Below are 22779 nucleotides of genomic sequence, written 5' to 3'. Positions count from 1 at the left end.
AGTACCTTTATTTTAAATTCAGCCATGGTAACATAGTTAGGAACAAACAGGAACTAAAGACAGCTGAAGTACAGGCCTGGCAGAGCATCACCAGAGAAGAAACACAGCCGCTGGTGATATCTATGGGTTCCAGACTTCAGGCAGTCATTGACTACAAAGGATTTGCAACAAAGTATTGAAACTCACAATTTAATTAATGATTATGTTAGTTTGTCCAATTACATTTGAGCCCCTAAAATTGGGGGGACCACATATAAAAATGGGTGTAATTCCTACACTGTTCACCAAATTTGGATGTAACTGCCCTCAAATTAAAGATGAAAGTCTACACTTAAAGCACATCTTGATTGTTTCCTTTCAAATCCATGGTGGTGGCATACAGAGCCAAAATGATGACAATTGTGTCACTGTCCAAATATGTATATGCAGTATGACACAATGTATTTAATATTCTTTTGAGACTTTTATTATTATTATTATTATTATTATTATTATTATTATTATTATTATTATTATTATTATTATTATTATTATTATTAAGATGAACAATGTGTCATGTATAACAATGGTTTTAACTTTATAAACATTTTGGTTTAATACTTATAGTTTCAACCTATACATTTTGAATGAAAGTGTACAAATTGAAATCACAATAAACATGGGTAGTTTAATAGGTGGCAAAGCAATGCCAAACCATGGGAAAAGCTGCAAAATTACTCTACAAACTCTATGAACTCATAAGAGTACTATTTGAATATAATTATTACAGTTTCTACATTATTGAAAGTATTGTTTTACTATAAATGGACTTCCAAATATATCAGTAGAGCTTCTTAAAATAATCCATAAAGGTTTTCCTAAAAATACCCCAAAGGCTTATATTTTATCATTAGAACTAGGAAGCTAAGGTCTGTCCAGTAGACAGGACAAAAGGCTTGTACAGGAACAGGAGATTTTATATTCCACTGTCTCACTGTGTGTTAGTTATTTAAGCATCTTGAGCTCTGTCTTTTGGATGAAATGCAAAATCAAGGACACTCTGCAAGAGCAGTCTCTTGTAGTCACTTTGGATAAAAGTGTGTGCAAAATGACTAATTATTATAAAGTATTACAGTCATGGGCAAATGCTGGCATAACCACTGCAACTAATGAGAACACTGAGCAGTTGTGGGAGGCAGGATTCTGATTCATATGGAAGTATCAGCAAATAATTGTTTAAAATAATCACAAATGTTAAATGTCACTTTATATATTAAACTTTCTCTATCACTAGAGAGCAAAGACAAGCTTTTTAACAAGGTATATTTTCATAAACCTCTGGTTGAGTCTTTAATGTTCAAATGAGAAGGCTGTGCTTGCCTAAACTGCAAGATGAAGTGGCACACCTGAAGAACATGTGTTTGTTTGAACGTCAATGTTGAATAAAACTAATAACCCATACCTCTTTAACACGTGTATTGGTAAAAGCTCAAGTCCAAGGAAATTCTGCAAGGATACCCAATTAAAACTGTTGTTGTTTTTCCTCAGGCTTCTCCTCTGGGAAATTAGTAAGACACTGCACAAATTATATAATTGCTTGTTGTTTTTTTTTAGGTTGGTACTAACAAAGACATTATAGACATTATATTATTTTGCTTTTTAAAATACATCCACTAAATTCTCCTAAAATGTCACAGCCATTCAAATTCTAGAAATGTATTCTTAAAATAACTTAATGTAATGAATTTTTAAAAATGCACCTTTATGTATTTTAAACAGCATAATCAAGCACCATGAGGGTCCTCCTGTCAAATGTAAATATATCACAAGCCTCTAAGGACAGAGCGACTATTAAACTGGGGCAACTGCTGTTTTTCACTGGTATTTTTTCTTCCTTTTTTGTTTGATTTTTAAACAGGATTTTAGTACGTTATCAGGGAAAACCCCAGCTGTATAAATTCGTAGTTTAATGTAAAAATAATGTGATAAATTCTAACAATTGCAAGTTGCCTTGGATAAGGGTGTCTGCTAAGAAATTGAATAATAGAAGAACAACAAATAACTATAATACTATGATCATGATCATGATTATTATTGTTGGTGTTGTTGATGCAAAATTGATTTTGCAGCTGGAAAAACAAAACGAACTCTACTTCACATTTGTAGACTAAAATTATTACAATAGAGACATCTAGTGGTGACAGTGTTAAACAGAAGCACAGCAAAAATTACTTTCCATCTGCATTAAACCATATTTTTTAAGTTCAAATTAGTGAAAAAATATATATAGTGGCTCATTAAGGACATCCAAGAAAGTATTTCAACTTGAGATCATTTAACTAAGATTTGAGTATTTCAAACCAGTTTTCTCGAGGTCTTGCGATGATGGCTTGTAATATCAAGATCCTCCATTATAGTACTACTGGGGTATAGAAATGCATCCTCAATACATTTAACACAATTAGGGTATTTCTCTTTGGAATTAAACACGCATTCCTCAGTGAGTGTCTGTGTGATTGGACTAGCATCTATGGGACTCACAACTTGGCAACCACTGGTCTTGGTAGCAAATGAGCCTAGTCATCCTCATTTTAAGCCCTGTTTGAGAGAATTAAGCATTGCTTCGGCTGGAGTTGAAACCATTAAATCTGTCTGTCAAGGTCTTACTAACCCGATTTCAACGATGGAAATCCTCTTGTTCTGTTGTTCTATAGGGTATAAAATCCAGAGCTGAGGAAAGCAGTCCTACTAGAAAAAGGAAAAACCTTGTACTGGAATATTTTTCTAAAAAGAATGAAACATAATGTAATATTTGTTTTTCTATTTTGTAAGGAGTATACATATTTATATTTCACATGTAATATTGTCTGAATTGCACCAGAAACCTTAATCAAACCTGAATATTTCTAATTATAAATAATAATCATCACTCAGGTGGCTGAACTCGTCTCATGCATAAATATTAACATGACAAGTTAAATCTCAAAGTCTTAAGAGTTTGTGTTTTGTCTTGTTTTATAGCAAATAATACATTTCCTTTTTAAATTAATTTAATTTTCTAATTATGATCATTAATTGTATATCTATACGTTCGCATCAATTCAATAGGAAACTAAAGTAAATTTACCAGGTTAACAGACTTCTGCTTTATTGTTTACAGCATTTTAGTAACCACAGCCCTTAAAATTTGTACAGTTTTTTTATATATTATGTATGTTTCTTTACATTTAATTTTTGTTTTTGTGTTACAGAGATGGCAGAAATCTGGTACCCACATTGAGCACTTAGCCTCTCACTTCTGCCTTGACAGTGAAATGGCTCTGGATGAAATAGAGAGTAGCAAAATGCTTGTGATAAACCCATGTGAGCTCACCGCTTTCACCCAGAGATGGCAAGTGTCATTTTCATGATTTCCGGGAGAATGGAAATTCATGTGTGATGTGTGACTGACAGTGCTCTCTCAGGTTTGGGACATTGTCATCAGAAGCTTTGAGAACACAAGAATGGGAGATGGACACCAAAGATGACCAATACAAGGAGTTGAATCCTTCCTGGTTGTATCCCAGGTGAAACTGGAATAAATGGGAAATTCATGTTTACATCCTGTGATTATTGCTGACCAGTCTACACAGCACAGGTCGGTAGGATGGAGTTTGGAAGTCGTGTCACTGGATGGAACGACATGTTGAAAACTGACAGAAAAAGAATGCTGTTTTTTCAGTGGTTACTGAAGTGTTTTTGTTTGTTTGCTTTTGGTTGGATGATTAGCTTCCACTCGCTGCTGTGACCCGAAGACTCAAGAAAGGTGGTTTCTAAGGAATGGAAGAGAAGCAATCAGGAAAACATCGTCTGCCTCCCAATTCCAATCCTTCCAATTACAAGGGGTCAAAGTCCAGTTGATTTTGTCAGAAAAGACAAGCAGTTGGACCCAACCACGATTAAGTTAAGTGAGATGTTAGAATGTTAAAAAGAAGTCTAGGCAATATTTAATTTTACTAGCCTGTGACTTAAAGGGCCTTGATAAAGCAAAAAATAATGATGCCCTGGCAGCTGATACCATCATATCCAACAAGTTTGGTCTTCAAATGAAATGCATTTATGTTACAATCACCAACACCGCCTTGCATGGCATCTGAAAAATAAAATGAAAGAAACAGATATAAATACTGAAAATGTTTTTTTTTTTAAATGGAAACACAGTACTATTGTGTTCTGATGATGCTGCAAATCTTGGTACCAAAGATAAAAAGTAAAATGATGGGGAAAAATTCAGTAAAATCCATTTCAATCAATAACTCGCATTTATAAACAAGTATTTATAGATTCACTAGTACACAGGATGGTTCTACAGTGAAACTTTATTAATGCATAAAAACAAAACTATCTTAATAATCCCTGTCAATAATACATTTTTAAAATCATATCAAGAAATTGTTATTTTGCCATATATTTCTCACTGCTTTACAGAAATTCAACATTACCTCAATGCTTCTTTTAGAACTCTTATTTAAAGTATTTTAATACATGTAATGGATTTGATTTTGATTTATATCCAGGCATCACTAGGATCATAGTGGTGAATTGTGATGTTTTAAACATCTTTGTAACAGCATTTATTATGTGTGTGTCTATTTTTAGTATTCAGGTCATTCCATTTGAACTCCATTAAAAAAAGCATTTTTTGTATTTTAAATGATTTAATATTGATGCAACCCAATTGATGGGTTAGATGGGTTAATGAGAGGACTTGAAACCAAAAGTGAGTCACAAAATTAAGAAGACTGGCCCCTAAGGTTCTTGCTTGTTTAAGGTCACTCTCTCACTTCAGGTCAATGAAAATATTTAGAAAATGTAGATGGTTGTGCAGTGGTCCTCACTGAGCTGTCATTAAATGTCCAATTTGCAAACCTATAAAATTGTTCTGGTCATTTAAGTAATTTGTTCAATTAAGGAAACTGGTTGTTGAGGACTGATGGATATTCAAGTGTTTGTTCCACATTATGTCTAAATTATTGAATAACTTAATCATCTGCTTATTTAATCATAATTATGTTTTCATAGTCTTTATAAATTTAAGGTTTTAATGACTATCTGCTAGATTATTACTCTCCAGGAACAGGGCTGAGGATAACCGTTTTAATCACTTAATGATTAATAAATTAACATTAATCTAATAAAGCTGTAACAGTCCATAATTTAACTGGGGAGTATAACTGATTACAAATAAATATGGTGTAATGCCTTCATTAACAAAATTCACTTGCATTTTGACATTCAATTCTGTACTGTACTTCAACCATGAATTAAATGTACACAGAATTGTAGATTAATTTTGTCCAGATTTAATGACTCTCATGGACAGGAGACGTTTGGATGATATTTATGGAATATTGTTACAAGCATATATGGTTGCGTAACTTGCAAGCCAACGATACATTTAGGATTGGAAACAAATATAAGCTATATAACTGTCTGAACAGATAATCTTCTAGGGGGTGGTCAACATTTTGCCTTTATCCCAGGCACATTATACAAAGTGGAAGTGATAACTATACATGTTACATTGACACACACACACAGTACACGAAGCAGGCTCGGTGTGGTCGGATCGCACACGCACACACGCACACGCACATGCACACACACACGCACACACACACGCACACACACACACAACCGGGTATATTCCGAGGTGTACTGTAAAGAGTATTTATGTATGGAGATGCAATTTAGACAATGGTACAAGTGTAAATATATCTGTGTAGCACGATCATATATTTCACTTATGTAAACATTGAACACTGGTTTCTTCATTACATATTTTGTCAGTGTGGCTACAGTGTATACATTCTTTGTAAAGATATGGCAAGTGCACAGGTGCGCTGCACCACAGGGTCTACTGTCAGTACTGCACCTTGAGACACCGAGCATAAAGCTTGTACTTATTGCTTTTTACAGTAGATAGCATCGAGTGATATTAAAATTATGTACTTTGTATTGATGTACACATCACTGTTCAGTGGCGGAAACAGCTGCTTTCCCATGAACAGCTGTGGCTTATTTTTAGTTGCTAGTTTCTGCTAATGATAAATGTAACCACTATGAGTTTTGTAACCACGTCTCCTCCCCATTCCTCATATTTTAGATTTAATTCAGCGAGGAGCTGAGCTGTGAGATTCCCTCCTGCAACTCTTCCACAAATCTTCGCATTCACACCTTGCAAACATTTTTGATTTAATCCTGCCCATAGTTATAAGCCTTTTTATACATTCCTTTTCTCCCTGCATTGTTGTGACAAAAGTGTTCACCTCCAGCTTGTCACCACATAGTGCTGCTTACAAGGAATCATTTTCCATATTTTAATAAGTCAATGTGAAAGTGCACCACTGTCTTGTATAGAGCAATGGTAATGTTATAATAGCTAGTTTATTATCAATAAAATAAATGTATTAAATCTGAATAAAACAAGTAAAATAGACATCTATATAGTTGTTTGCAGTATTCTGGTGTGTGATTCCTGTCAAACAATGAAATGTAAACAAATTATAATGGATGGAAAGTTTAAAGCTTGTATATTTTCCCAACCACCAAGTAAACTTTTTTAATTGCCTACTGCAGTACACTTATAATGTCCACAAATCTGTAAAACTAGAACACTAACTACATTTTCTTTACATAATCCCCCTTCTTATAAGCAAACAGCTTAATATAATTATATGTATATCTATATTATTGAGTCAAACTCCCCAGCTATGATCAGCAAATAAATTAGCCTACTTAAATGCACACAGAACATATGATTTGTAATTCAGACTGTCAGTAGATGTTCTTTCATCACCATTGATTGGTAGTGGGAAGATAAAGTAAATAAACAGGTAATTAATTGCCAAGTATCAAGTAATACCAGTTTATAAAATATTTACATAATTTACAGAATAGCCATTTCTAATAATGGGATTAGGATTAAGCCTTCTGTTTGGATCCCGGGGTAAAAGCACAATAACTATGATAAATCATAATTTCAAAATACAAAGAAAAGTGGTCTATGGCCCGGATTAAATCAAAACTTTGACCCACCCACTAATAGAAAACTACAGAACTGTACTCAGTTGTGGCTTCATTTTTAGTAAGATGACACTTTCTTCTAATCAGAAATGTAACCACTATGATGTACAGGTTTGTAGTTTACTATTAGTGGGTGGGTCAAAGCTTTGATTTAATCCTGCCCTAAATATGATAGTTTAGCAGTGCGATTTCCATTTGCAGACATGCCGCAAATGCTTCTGCGAGCGCCAGCATTTTTTATTTAATGCTGCCCTTGGTTAAATTGTGGAGGTGTAATGGCTACAATCATCACCAATGTTTAAAGTCATATAACATGGATCCAATTGAGTTTCTGTTTTATGTGGTTTCAAATTATTGTTAGTCAAGGATTTCATTAAACCAGTATCACCAATAACAAGTATCAAGACGGTTTTATTTAATTTTGTATTAGTTACACTTAACACAAAAAAGATTACAGATTCAAAATATAATACTAATTGACAGTGCCAAGGTTAAGATTTTGGGTTTACCTCACGAATCAGAATGTATGTGTTCTGAGGGATATCTTTCACCATCTTCTGATGATCTTTAATAAACATCTGGTTCCAGGACAAGGAACTAAGCTTTTCAATAGCTTCACTGTAAAACATTAGAGAAAAATTATGGATCTGAAAAGAAGCAGACTGGCCAATTTTGGTACAGTTTCTCCTTTTGAGCTTTCAGTCCTTTTTGTAACAACACGTTTTCACCAAAAAGGTTCAAATACTGTATTGACAGCAGAGTAGCTATTACCAGCTATAAAAAAATCACTGAAGCCCCAGCTGAACATTTCACAACAGATGTTTTAGCTGCAATAATGGCACTCTCTTCAAAGCACTCTAAGCTGTTACTGTGTTCAAAAAAGCTGTCTGATACATAACCTCTGACCATACCTTGGATCTCTGCTTGAAACATTGTGTGAATTCTTATTAAAATATAAACAAATATTTAAAATATATAAATATATGTAAAAACCAAGAGAGTCCTGCATGACTTTATGTTAAATCCATACTTACAGTAAACTGCACACCCCAGAGTTGCACTCTAATAAAATGTAGTCTGATGAAGATATAGTAGCTTAGTGAAAAGCTGAAGCTTAACCTCTCTGTTTAGAGGGCAGTGGGCACTAATTTGTTCCTACTTTCTTCTTCATTCTAGAAGTATGCTTTCCAGAATTTGTATTGATTCACAAGAAGAACATATTCTAGGAAAATACCATTTGCCAGTAGCACTTCTGCCTCTATTTTTATAAAAGCCTTGAGCCCATGGCCTGAAGTACCTTTCAAACATTGATCTTTGAAGGATCAAGAGGATAATAGGACCACAACATTTCTGTGTGGTTGCGTATTTCACAGTCTAATAGAAGAATAGTAAGAATAAATCTTAGACCCCTGACCATGAGTTTTCTAAGGTTACTTCAGGATGAGTAATTATTTTTCACATCTAAACATCCATCCATCCATTTCATAATTGATGGGGGGGAGATTACGCTAATATTATTGTGAATATTGCTTTAGCAATTTTTATAGCATATACATTCACTTAAGAATGCTTTCTACAGTACAATGCAAAACATGAAATTAAGTGTGACGAGCATTTATGTAAGCAAAACTAGAGAACACTGCAGAACATCTCAGAGTTTGGTGATTGATGAACATTTAACAACTGCAAAATCCAGTGAATCTACACCAAAGGTACAAAGTGGAACTATATTTTTCTGATTAAAAAAGTTAGCATATAAATATGTAATACTTTTTCAGTGATTTACAGATATTAAGGTTTGTAACGCAATGGGAAGCACACAGTTCTTGTTGACTGGGTTCGCTCAAACACTTTGAACCCTTCATTATAGGATACTAATAAAGAAATGCTAAGCACATCTCTTCTGAAGAACCAAGTCCATTCTGCCAAAAACACCACGAAAACATGAAGTGACAGCTAGAAGCAGGCAGATCTATATTAAATATTTTCAGCCTAATCGATATTAAAGAGAATTATGTAAAATATTATAGATGCATAGCTTAGCTTTTGCTACAAAATACTTGTGTTCTAAGAAGGAAGGAATATATATATATACATTGTATAGGAGTTCTATTCAGTCTAAAAGAGAATAACATTCGTTACAGAGTACTAATTTTGTAGGCTGTCATGGAAAAAAAAATGTGGATGACAGACAATTGACCAATAAATGAAGGAGCAATACATTAAAATGTCAAGCATTCCGCCCACAACACTCAACAGGCCAATCACAGTTTGTGTCTTGATGTTACGGTTGGTCAGTCAATAAAGATTTGAAGTCAGTCCTCCAGTCCAGCAGCAGTGAGGTAACTTAACTAGCTAGCTAGCCACCAGGGCTGCGTCCCAAATCGCACACTTGCTCCCTACACCCTTCGACAAGTGTACACTTTGCGTGACGTTGTGCTGATGTCACAGAGTGTGCACTTGAGTGAGGATAGTGTAGGGTGTAGGGTGAAGCTAAAAGCCCTCAATGGGACACACTTTAGCGTCAGTGTTAAGCGTCTTTGCCTTTGACTGAAAAAGTACCTATGCAGTCCTTTCTTGTCATCTGTCTCTGTATTTAATTAACATAATAATAAAATATATATAATAATAATAATAATAATAATAATAATAATAATAATAATAATAATAATAATTTTGAAATACACTGTTCTTAATATCACCTCCTAGTTTTATAGGATACTACTTCAGTAATTAATTAATGCCGAAACGTTTTTCTAATCATATATTTAAATCATGATTATATAATAATATGATATTATGTATCTATGTATGTATACTCCTGCTGCTGCCACATTTTCCCAACTGACTTGTCTCCGCCTTTACAGCACAGAGTTACATTACATGTACATACTGTCGAAGGTAGCATTGAAGGGCACAAACATCTTGATTAGGCTCCTTCACTCGCTTCCTAAGGGATTGCGACAGCCCTTAACCTTGGAACAGCGTTTACTGAATTGATGTACACAGCTATAATAGAGACGAAGCTATTTCAAAGCGCTTTCATGTTGCATAATACTGTAGCGTTTCGAGTGCGCTAACTAATTACCTTCCTTGAATAATAACACAATGACGACAAGGTAATCTGGTAAATAGGAGGTAGACTTTATTTTTTCCTGTCTCTACACCCCACGGGCTTTGTTAGCCAAACCCATGCCAAAACAATAAACCCACAACGACTTCAAGTGCCCTATTTTACTATGTCTCAATGCCAGCCACTTGCTCTGGTTGCTCAGGCAAATTATTTGTACAGCTTCGGCTCCAACAACACCCTCTCTGTACAGCTTCCTCTTCAGCTTCGTGTCAAAACGTGATAATGAAGCTCAGTTGAGTTTTTGGAAACCAGCGTTGTTCTGAGGGCAGCGCTGCCCCAGGGGCAGAACAGAATGACGCGTCTGATTGGTTACTTGCCTTTAGAAGGTGGATCGTAGATCACGCGTTTGATTGGGTTGCTTAATTGTTCTTGGAGGCGGGACTTAGCTCTGAGGTGGATTTATTTTGAAGTAAAAAACCGGGAAAACAAGATTAGTGGAATTAGCAGACGTTACCCTACCAGGCTGTAATCTTAATCGTGAAATGTATGTACAATATATACCGTTTTATATATTTACATTTTGCATAGCATTAATACTGAGATTATCAAGAATAATTAATAACTTTGAACAGTGATCATTAACATGTTCAGTTCAGGCTTAAACATGTATTACATATAATAGGACCAGGCATCTTTGCTGGTACAGGGGGGAAAGTATTTAAATATATGTAGTTGGTTAAATATATTTTTAGAAATGCATATCAATATGTATTAAGATAGGTAGCTAAAATTGCAATTATAAATAAATCCTCGTACTGGAAAAAAATCCTTCCATACACATCCTGATTCTCGTCTTTTCTTGAACGTTTCTCCCTAACATCACGAGTGACTTTTTATGTATTCATTTACATTACTCCAAGAATAACCATATTTATGTATATCTCTGCTCTGACAACAGATCTATGTCTGCCCCCAGAGCAGAGCAGAGCTGTGTGTGTGTGTGTGTGTGTGTGTGTGTGTCTCTGCCCCCAGAGCAGAGCTGTGTGTGTGTCTCTGCCCCCGGAGCAGGGCTGTGTGTGTGTGTGTCTCTGCCCCCAGAGCAGAGCTGTGTGTGTGTGTCTCTGCCCCCAGAGCAGAGCTGTGTGCGTGTGTGTGTGTGTCTGCCCCCAGAGCAGAGCTGTGTGTGTGTGTCTCTGCCCCCAGAGCAGAGCTGTGTGTGTGTGTCTCTGCCCCCAGAGCAGGGCTGTGTGTGTCTCTGCCCCCAGAGCAGAGCTGTGTGTGTGTGTGTGTGTGTGTCTGCCCCCAGAGCAGAGCTGTGTGTGTGTGTCTCTGCCCCCAGAGCAGGGCTGTGTGTGTCTCTGCCCCCAGAGCCGAGCTGTGTGTGTGTGTCTCTGCCCCCAGAGCAGAGCTGTGTGTGTGTATCTGCCCCAGAGCAGAGCTGTGTGTGTGTGTGTGTGTGTGTGTGTGTGTGTCTCTGGCCCCAGAGCAGAGCTGTATCATTTTAGATCAAGGGTCTGTAAAAGAGAGAGTGTCAAGGTGAGTTTTACAGTATACTTTTTCCTGTCTGGATAATTTTGTAGAAGCTTTCCTGTTAAATCTAATCCCTAAAACACCTGTTCAATTTCTCATTAATGCAATTATCTAACCAACCAATCACATGGCAGTTGCTTCAATGCATTTAGGGGTGTGGTCCTGGTCAAGACAATCTCCTGAACTCCAAACTGAATGTCTGAATGGGAAAGAAAGGTGATTTAAGCAATTTTGAGCGTGGCATGGTTGTTGGTGCCAGACGGGCCGGTCTGAGTATTTCACAATCTGCTCAGTTACTGGGATTTTCACGCACAACCATTTCTAGGGTTTACAAAGAATGGTGTGAAAAGGGAAAAACATCCAGTATGCGGCAGTCCTGTGGGCGAAAATGCCTTGTTGATGCTAGAGGTCAGAGGAGAATGGGCCGACTGATTCAAGCTGATAGAAGAGCAACTTTGACTGAAATAACCACTCGTTACAACCGAGGTATGCAGCAAAGCATTTGTGAAGCCACAACACGTACAACCTTGAGGCGGATGGGCTACAACAGCAGAAGACCCCACCGGGTACCACTCATCTCCACTACAAATAGGAAAAAGAGGCTACAATTTGCACAAGCTCACCAAAATTGGACAGTTGAAGACTGGAAAAATGTTGCCTGGTCTGATGAGTCTCGATTTCTGTTGAGACATTCAGATGGTAGAGTCAGAATTTGGCGTAAACAGAATGAGAACATGGATCCATCATGCCTTGTTACCACTGTGCAGGCTGGTGGTGGTGGTGTAATGGTGTGGGGGATGTTTTCTTGGCACACTTTAGGCCCGTTAGTGCCAATTGGGCATCGTTTAAATGCCACGGCCTACCTGAGCATTGTTTCTGACCATGTCCATCCCTTTATGACCACCATGTACCCATCTTCTGATGGCTACTTCCAGCAGGATAATGCACCATGTCACAAAGGTCGAATCATTTCAAATTGGTTTCTTGAACATGACAATGAGTTCACTGTACTAAACTGGCCCCCACAGTCACCAGATCTCAACCCAATAGAGCATCTTTGGGATGTGGTGGAACGGGAGCTTCGTGCCCTGGATGTGCATCCCACAAATCTCCATCAACTGCAAGATGTTATCCTATCAATATGGGCCAACATTTCTAAAGAATGCTTTAGGCACCTTGTTGAATCAATGCCACGTAGAATTAAGGCAGTTCTGAAGGCGAAAGGGGGTCAAACACAGTATTAGTATGGTGTTCCTAATAATCCTTTAGGTGAGTGTACATATACTGTAAAACATTCACCACATTTTTTTCTTCCTACAATTACATTTGAATATGCCCTGTGTATCATAATATATAATCTATGTGTAGTTATTAATTATTAGTTTTTTGTTGTTGATGTTGTTTTTTTGTTTACTTTCCTGTTGGAATCTCCACCTTGCTTTATGTGTTTGTAAACAGGGTGTCATATTTCCAACACAATCATGACAAGAAGTTGTGCCTGTGAATTGTATTGAATACATTATTACCATCAATAATAATCTAAAAAAAAAAAAACCTGCATAAAAAATAAATTCTCATTTTCAAGTTGCCTGAATCCAGAACTTTTTTAGTCTACTTTTTTGTAAAGCAGCAAAAATACATTTTTCAATAAGACATATGAGATGTAGACTGCATGTATGATCCAGTTTACTTACTAGAAACCATTTTTAATGCAACTTGCATGCAAAGTAAGGAGTCCAGATGTTGCTGATAGCTGTCACGGTCTCCCCTGCTTCTACCTTAGTTCACCACCAGAGGTCTCCCTCTCCCGAATACTAAATCTAGTGCTTCTCCTTTCCTCTGTCCAGCCCAACCAGTTTCTCCACATTCTTTCCTTCCAGGTGCACCTGTCCTCTCCTACCATTGGCTAATCACTCATTCACCTAGTTCAAACCCTTTCTTCCACACAGTATTTAAACCCCTCTGTTTCCCAGCTTAATTGTGAAGTCTTGCATTCTCTCCCGGATCAATTCTGAGCCTTGTTTCTTTATTGCCTTACCGTGTATTTATGACCTCTTGCTTCCCTCTCTCGTTTACCCCTTTTGGATCTCCCCAATAGCCTGTTTGCTTGAACGATTGACCTGGACTGTCCCTGTTTACTCTCTCTCGTTTGCCCTTATCAGATTATCTGCTTCAACTCTAAGCCTGCACTTGGGTCCTTTCCTTTGGTCCTTGAGGACGTTACAATAGCACCTTTCAGCAATAATTACAACATAAAAATCAATGTATTTATAATTGTTTAATTTGCAATTGTACCTCAATAAATGTAATTGTACCTCAAACATTAAACTTTATGATTGCTTGTTGTATTGTTTTCTATCATAGGCAGTTCACACAAGTAATAAACTTGCTACAACAAAATACCAGTTCTCAGGGCTCCATGGTGGCCCAGAAAGTAAAATATTAAGGCTGCTGAGTAAAGGATGCATCTGGACTGAGCATGTCTTGAATCCCAGCTATACTATTACAGGCTTCCAGGGTGCAGCACACAGCTGGCCAAGTGCTGCCCGGGTTCAGGGATGGGGAGTAACAGAATACAAGTAGCGGCATTACGTAATCAGAATTTTGATACTTGTATTTCCGTCTGACGAGTATTCTGATTACTCTTTAAAAGAGTAAGAGATTACTGATTACTTATACATAATTAACATTAAAGTGTACAAGTGTAGGGAATCTGAAGGGGCACAGCTCTGCAACTGTGGCCGCTGTGGCAACATTGTGTGTGAGCAGGGATTGAACTTGTGGGAGTACAGGCAATTGTTCACTTCCAAAGAAAGAAAATGGAACAAATATTAAAGTGCAATACAAGATGTGCCTATGGGGCAATATACTGTCTACTTCCGAGGACTAAATTTAAAATAAATAAAAAAACACCTGGACTTAAGATTCGGGTCCCAGCTCAAGTAACTACATTGTGTCTGTGTGGGTTTCCTCCGGGCTCTCCGGTTTCCGTCCACCGTCCAAAGATATGCGGATTAGATTGATTGGCCATGCTAAATTGCCCTATAGGTATGTGTGTGTGTGTTTGTTGCCCAGCCTATGGCCTGGCGTCCTGACCTGGATATATTCCTGCCTGTATTCCTGGCCCAGCGCCAAGGGGGCCTGATCTTGATACACTTACATTTTTTTACAAACGACATAAATCAGTTGGAATATTGTGCCCCCTCACATTTTATTTTGATCCAGTTATTAATTGTCCATGTAGAAATATCTTATGGTAATGTGCATTCTTGTTACAAAACTGACGTGCGATGCCTGTAATTTTACTCCCCCACCTGTCAGGGTTTTAAGCCAACACCCTCTCTCTCCAGTAGAGGCCGCTGTCTCCCTGTCTTTCCTTTCCCTTCATTGTTCTTTTTTCACCTATCAATCACCCAATTAACATTCCTCACACCCTTGTGCACTTCTGCTCCTGTCCTGTGTTTTCATTGGCTCTGCAGCTTTCTTCCCTGTTCCTGCTCCTTGTCTTAAACCCCTCATTGCCCTCACTCCAGGTGAAGTCTCATCAGCATTTGCTACGATTCCAAGCCGTCTCCCTGGCTCCTTGTTTCCTGTCTTTCCGGTTTCGATTCCGTCTTGCCTTTGCTAGTCTGTCTGCCCAATCCCACGCCCATAGCTTGTTTCCTCGACCACGTCTTTGCCTAGCCCCTTTGTCTTGTCTGCCCACTCTACGTGAACTGCACCTGGGTCCTAAACTCCCTAAGCTCTGCAGTCCTTCCCCTGAGAGACCGTTACACCACCGTCCCCCCGCCACCCTCACCACACTTCAACAACACCTTGGGAACCCGAGACCTCAGACACATTTCAAACACTAACTGCACCCCCCACAAACCCCCCCCCACACCCCCCACACCCCCCACTAATCAAAGACCAACCCCCTGCCGAGTTCATCCTGCCGCCGGGACTGATCAAGTTTCACTTGTTTAAAAATGCATGTGTAACGCTCACTCCCTGTCTGCAGGCAAGGTCGTTCGGGTTCAGGTAGCAATGGCTGCCACCACCTTTGTTGTCCAGTGAGGTCTGAATATTAGCGATAAAAGGAAGAAGGAACCAGAGCGTTCAAAGAATACCAGTTTTACACAAGAAATAAAAACCAATAATATTTATTTACTAGTCCAATTAAAATCACATTGAATTAAACACCTTCCAGTAATTACAACCAGTAGCATCAATATAAAGTGACATTATGCAATCAAAGCTTTAATAGGAGGGGGAGGTTAATTACGCACAATAAATGAGAGCCAACCCAGAAGGGTTTAGCAAATAATTAAATGAAGGAACTCTAAAGTGCTTAATAATAAAACTGTAACACATTAAAATCAAAGCCACATATTCCAAAGAACATAATAAAACTCAATGTGCAATAACAAACCAACAACAAAAATAATCACTCAATAATAAATCCACACACTTGCAAACCCTTGTGGGCTGCGCTAACACCCCAGTCAGCAATCAACACACACAGGTTTCAATAGCAAACTACAAGCGGACTGCAATGACACTTTACGTTAATCCTCCAGTTCCAATGTCCCACCCCACTAAACTAACATAACATTAATATTTAAAATATAATTTACATGCAGTACTATTCAAAGGGAAAATATCACAACCACTAAAAGAAGATGGTTTTAGTCGGTGAACCTGCACATTATCCGCTGTAAGTTAAAATAGCCACTTTAAATCAGGTTCACTTTCAATGGTACATACGCCTTCAAAACCAAAACCATTCAGGTTTTACTTTCCAAAGTCCATGGTGTAGTAGACCACAAAGATAACTCTCAACCCCTTTCTCTCTTTACTTATTTCTCTCTTTCATTACTTCTGGAGTGGCGCTTAACTCCGCATCGCAACCTGCTTCTTCACATTTCTCCTATACCTTTATTTCCCCTCCTAACAAGCAACTAATTTACTTGATTAATCAACACGAAACAGGTGACAGACATTACACATACACTACTACAAAATGCAATGTATAAATATGCAAGATCATTAAACTGACACAAATCTTAATTACCATTTTAATAGTTTGAACTGTGGATACAAATAAACACATTTCCAATCCGTCATGCATATTAGAATGTGTAGTACATTTTGTTTCACTTCTTGAACTCAGCTGCTTTTGTTTTTTAATAAAGAAAAAATAAAGTATTGCCAAAGTAATCTAAAAGTATTCTGATTATGTTAGTAGAATGGGGGGCTCCATAGGCGTTGCCAGATATTTTATGGCATGTGACGTCACTTGTTTATTATTCCTACGTCATATCCGGATGGAAGTGTACACCCATGTCGCCCTAATCCCCCACGATGACCCACCCCCTCCTTCTAGCCTGGAAGTGTAATCCCCCATGACCCCACTATCCCTCCCTCCCTCCACAAATGCAGCTTAGTTCTGCAGGCCTTTGTTCTTGCCGGAGAGTGTGAATGTTCAGAGTGTGAATGTTCCAGGTACTGTGGGTTGTGACCCCCCACCACCCCCCTACTTAGTTTTAAGTTAGAATAGCTCCATTGTTTCAGTAATAGTTATCTCTCTCTCTCTCTCTCTCTCTCTCTCTCTCTCTCTCTCTCTCTCGCTCTCTCTCTCTCTATCTATCTTGTAATGAGTTCATTCTTTTTTTAGTTAAACACCTTCTATTAAAGGCCTTCTAACTGTCTTAAAAGTTCATAAGATTTAAACTGAAGATATTGTTCATTTTCTTAGCAGTCCCTTATCCTGGCTTACAAATGTTACAATATACCATATTATTCTCTTACATTCTTAATCTTTAGACCTCATTAAATTTTTTTAAAATTTATTTTAGCTCTCTCTCGCTCTCCCTCTCTCTCTCACGAAACGCATAACGTGAAGTCTGAGTTTAAAATGAATGCTCGGGGGTTGAGGTCTGTGTGATGTCCCTCAATGTGACGTGGCTCACAATGAGGTGGGGGGGGTCTTTATGCTAATAGCCCCCTAGAGACAGATAGGGGTCTGACCGCTTGGTGAAATCAAAATAGTCTAATCCTTTTAACAGATATAATTTATCAAACGTGTATCAAAAGTCCAAATAACTATTTTGTTTGATCTAAATGCTTTCTGATTAGTTGCTACACATTTTGATACCAAACACGCCTGTGTCCAATCAATAACCTGAGCTGGACCAGGAAGTCATTTTAAAACATCCCGAGGCTTAGATAAAGCTATTGTTGAAATAATTATTTTAAAATGCTAAACATCCTAGTCTAGTTTAGACTTAAAAGCTAAAACAGGTTCCCTAAAACAGTGAACAGAAATACAACTGTTAGCGAGAAGTCTGGTATATATAGTTTTATAGTCCTTTTCTTTGAAATAGTCTTAGATCGAGCTTCTATAGTTCTAGCTGTTTTATTTAATTAACTTTAAAAGTTTTTTCTTAGTCTCTGGCATAAAACGTTTTTTTTTTTTTTTTGTGTTTGGGCAAGACCCACAAATGTTCGAAACAGCGGTGTCAGCTCTGTAAGGCCGACCTGACCCTAGAGGGTGAACACCAATGTTTTATTCAGTCTGTTAAAAAGGAGCCACTACATAAACTGTATGTCTTTTTTGATTTTGAATGTCGCCAGGAAAAAGGCTTCCATGTGGCCAATTATATACACTGTATACACATGATGGATCGCGAGTGGTCGGCCAGCGGCGAGGATTGTGTCAGTGCTTTCTTTATAAAATACCATAGCCCGAAATACCTCAATTACACGTTTATTGCACACAATGCTAAGGGTTATGATTCTTACCTTTTGATGAAGTATCTGGTGGAGAACGGGGTGACCCCCTAAAATTATTGCTCAGGGGAGCAAGATAATGTGTTTCACCGATGAAACTTTCAACCAAAGGTACATAGATTCGCTGAATTTCCTCCCCATGAAATTGTGCGCTTTGCCTAAAGCTCTGTGTTTCGCGTCTCAGAAGAAAGGCTGGTTCTGTCATTTTTTCAACACTCAGGCCACTCAAAATTATCGGGGACCCTATCCGCCCGCCTATTATTACCGGTATGGGGTTGACACTATGATGCCTCATGAACAGGTAGATTTCTTTAAATGGTACAATGCTGTTAAGGGGGGGGGTTTTGACTTCAGAGAGGAGATGGCTGCCTATTGCAAAAATTATGTGGTGATCCTTAAAGAATCATGTGTACGTTTTCGAGCCGAGGTTATCAATACCTCTGGGCTCGACCCTTTACAATGTGTGACTATAGCATCTCTCTGTATGAAAATGTATCGAGCCAATTTCTTGCAGAAAAATACTATAGCGGGGTGCGGGGTTTCATGGAAACCTTTGACTTTCCTGAATGCTCGAACCCCGGGAGGCATTATTTGGGGGGAGGACCAATGCCATCTGTTAACATTATGAGGTAAAGTCGGGGGAGAGAGTCGATTACTATGACTTCACTAGCTTGTACCCGTTTGTCAACAAGACTAAAATTTATCCCTTGGGACTTCCAAACATTATTATCGCGACTTTCTCGATATCAGTCATTACTTTGGTTTGATCAAATTGACCGTATACCCGCCCCGAGGTCTGTTCTTGCCCGTGTTGCCTTGCAGGTGCTTGGGAAAATTGATGTTCCCTCTGTGTAGAACGTGTGTGGAAACTGAAAATCAGACGATCTCTTGTCCGCACAGCGATGAATAGAGTGCGCTGACAGGGGTCTGGTGTAGCGTTGAGCTTGACAAGGCGGTGGAAAAAGATTACACAGTCGGTAAGGTGTATGAGGTTTGGCATTTTTCTGAAAAATCTGATACTCTTTTTGCCGATTACATTATGACCCACCTGAAAGGGAAGCAGGAGGCCTCCAGCTACCCCTCTTGGTGTGCTGATGACGCTGACAAAGAGCGTTACGTTCAGCAATATTTTGAAAAGGAAGGGATTCAGCTGGATCCGGCTAACATAACGGTAAACCCGGCTAAAAGACAAACTGATATTAAACAATCTGTGGGGTAAGTTTGGGGAGAGAAATAACCGTCTAAATACCACCTTGATTAAAAACCCCGAACAGTTTATACAATTTATGTTTTCCAAAGACACGATGTAGCCCACTTTCAATTCATAAATGACCGAGTGGCCCAGGTTCAATGGTGGACCCCGAAAGATTTCCCCACCCACCAGGGTAACGTTAATGTGTTTATTGCGATTTTTACCACAGCTTACGCCCGGCTTGAACTGTACAACTTAATGGACCAACTACAGGAGCGCATCACGATACTGACTCTGTGATCTTTGTCACCAGGCCAGGAGATTGGGTCCCGCCCCTCGGGGACTACCTTGGGGAGTTAACGAGTGCGCTAGATCCTCAGGACCACATAGTGGAGTTTGTTTCAGGGGGACCAAAGACTTACGTGTACAGAACAGCTGCTGGTAAGACATGTATGAAAGTTAAGGGGATCACTCTGAACCATTCTAACAACAAAATCATTAACATTAAGTCTCTGATGACTCTGGTTCAAAGTTTTGTAACCAAAAAAGACGCGCCTCCTCATGAGATTATTCCGGAAACCGAATCTATCAGAATAAAAAGAGTTACACGTTGGAAAATAGATCACTAAACAAACGGTTCAGGGTGGTGTACAATAAAAGAGTGTTGATGCCCGACTATAACACTCTACCTTATGGATATTAGCGGTAGTTTTGATAACAGACTTCAGCATCCTTTTTCATGTATTATAGCCGGTCCCTCCAACTCGGGTAAGAGCTATCTTATAAAGAACGTCATAGAAAATGTGGAAGCGACTGTGTCCCAAAATCTTGACAACATAGTGTGGTGCTACTCTTGCTGGCAGCCGCTCTACGATGCTTTGGCGGCGAAAACAAAAAATCTGAAATTTGTACAGGGAGTCCCCGACTCGCTGTGAGACGATGAGTTGTTCCCCCCAAGTCAAACTAATCTAGTGGTCCTTGACAACCTGATGGAACTGGCCAGTGACAATAGCGAGGTGGAAAAAGCCTTCACAAAGTACACTCATCATAGGAATTTAAGTATTATTTATTTAGTTAAAAAAAAAAAATGTCAAGGTAAAAAAAGCCGCACTATTCATTGAAATGCTAATTATATAATTATTTTTAAAAATCCCAGAGATAAACTACAGGTTACCGTCTTGGCTCGTCAAATGTACCCCAAACAGACAAAGTTCTTTTTTGAGGCTTTTGAGGACACTACCAAAAAGCCCTATGGGTACTTGCTCGCCGACTTAAAAGCACAAACCCCGGAAGACTTTAGTCTCAGAACAGGTTTGTGCCCTCCAGCTTGGCCGGCAGTGTGCTAAAGAAAAGGAAATAAATAAGAATGTCTGTTCAGATTAAACCCGCACCAGAGGAAAGCTGTTATCAAGATCATCGCTAATAAGAAGTATTCTATTAAAAGAAAAAGAAAGAAGATTAATCAAAACGGGGGGTTTATTGGACCGCTCTTGAGCATAGCTGTGCCTTTCCTTACCAGTCTTCTGGCTTCGAGATTGGTTTAATAATGGAACATGCTCAGAAAATGTTTTTGGTCCCTCAGGAACAGCTTGAAAAACTGAGAAAAAATGTTGTCAGCCCAGAAACCCTCAGACAAACTGTCGAAAATAACTTGGACTCTGAAATGAAAGCTATATTAGCCAGGGTTGATTTAAATCAGCATTCCAAAGCCCAATTGTATAGTGCCACGTTACAACGATATCTCCGTCTGGTTCGGCAGGGGGATAAAGATTACAACACTTTATCTTTAACCATGGCCTCTCAAGAAAACGGGGTTGCGGATGAGGGGGTGGTGGCTGATAAGGGTTTTGATGCTCAGGCTGCTGTGATTGCGGATACCGATCCTGTTGAGGGCTTTTCCTCCTCGCCAGAGGTCGATGTTGTAACTGAAGTTTTGAGATACATGCGTTCCAGAAGCAAAAGAAATGCTGAATATATCCTGCACAAAATGGTTCAGAAACTGCGGGTAACGGCTTGGAATGAACAGGGTGAATTTGTTTTTAAAGGACAATTGATCAAAGGATCACATATGTTTGATTTGTTGAAGAGTGTCACTAGCACTAATAAGATCCCTGCTAGCCGCAGACCTGTAGGCTGGAATTCTTTCCTACATGCGATGGCCTGTCTGAACATCCCCCAATCAACAGTGCCTAACCAGGAGACACGTCAAAAAATACACATGTGTAAAGAGGGGGAGGCTGAATGGGAAGCTAAAACCCCAACTGCTCATTACTTACCCAGCCTAAGCGAAGGATCTCAGGATCTAGCACACATTGGTTTGCTTATTAATAGCCTGTTATTATTATTTGTAAAACAGTGAATGAAGACCGACAACCGATTGTAATTATTTTATCTTTTATTTTTCGAATGTTGTACAAATGTGTTCTTTATAACATGCACCTTGTCTTGTATAATAAGTGTGTTAAATAAACGATTTGCTTCATAAACTGATTCCTGTTTTTCTCCTTAACATGCGTGACTTCTTTTAAAATCCTCACAAGAGCAGCCAGTCTGTATACAAGGGTTGTTAGCTCCATAAGTAACAGGTATATAAGGGGCAGTATACATTGTCCTGACAAACTCTGTCACTTTTGTATCATTCTGTTCTAAATCATCGCTGTACAGATTCATAATGTCTGGGTATGTTCGGCCTTTAGCTCTATGATATAAGAAAAACACACAATGTTGGCCACAAGGGGTGGTCTGCAGACTCTGTACTTGATGCCCATTGTAAAGGGTTTCTTGACAGTTGTTGAGCAAAAAGTTATGGATCCTCCGGGGGAAAGGTCTGAAATCTGGGGGGTGACCATAGGAATAAAAAAAATCACCACGTTGATCCTCCCTTAGATAAATAGCCAACCAGTGTTCTCCAGGCATATTTTTAGGGTGAGTATTGATTATGTACATTGCAGGTAAATTCTTGATCTTAAATTTAGGCAGCTGGTCACAAGCATAGACCCCTTGAAACAGGTACATGCTGTAGCCGTCATGAGGTTGTGGAGCTCTATGGTGTTCATTTTAATAATAATAATAATACAGAACGTTTCTTCTCTGATTCATCTCCATAATGTTGTCAAACACTGCGTACATGATCATATTTACAGTGCGGGGTAGAGGCTGCTTCAAACGC

The 22779-nt window shown here is 38.6% G+C and overlaps 1 protein-coding gene across 1 annotated transcript in view; it reads left to right on the top strand.

Annotated features, from left to right (window-relative positions):
- Positions 1-5468, top strand: part of galnt14 (UDP-N-acetyl-alpha-D-galactosamine:polypeptide N-acetylgalactosaminyltransferase 14 (GalNAc-T14)) — a 132505-nt gene extending 127037 nt beyond the window's left edge. The window contains exon 15 of the mRNA XM_066705455.1: positions 3231-5468. Within this exon, the coding sequence (XP_066561552.1) occupies positions 3231-3389 (159 nt within the window). The 3' untranslated portion in view covers positions 3390-5468. The remainder of the gene's footprint in view (positions 1-3230) is intronic.
- The last annotated feature ends 17311 nt before the right edge of the window (positions 5469-22779 follow it).

The sequence above is a fragment of the Amia ocellicauda genome, chromosome 1, assembly GCF_036373705.1.
Source record: "Amia ocellicauda isolate fAmiCal2 chromosome 1, fAmiCal2.hap1, whole genome shotgun sequence".
In the NCBI taxonomy this organism is placed as follows: domain Eukaryota; kingdom Metazoa; phylum Chordata; class Actinopteri; order Amiiformes; family Amiidae; genus Amia; species Amia ocellicauda.
The sequence above is the reverse complement of the archived record's forward strand: the minus strand, read 5'-3'. Positions and strand labels throughout refer to the sequence as shown.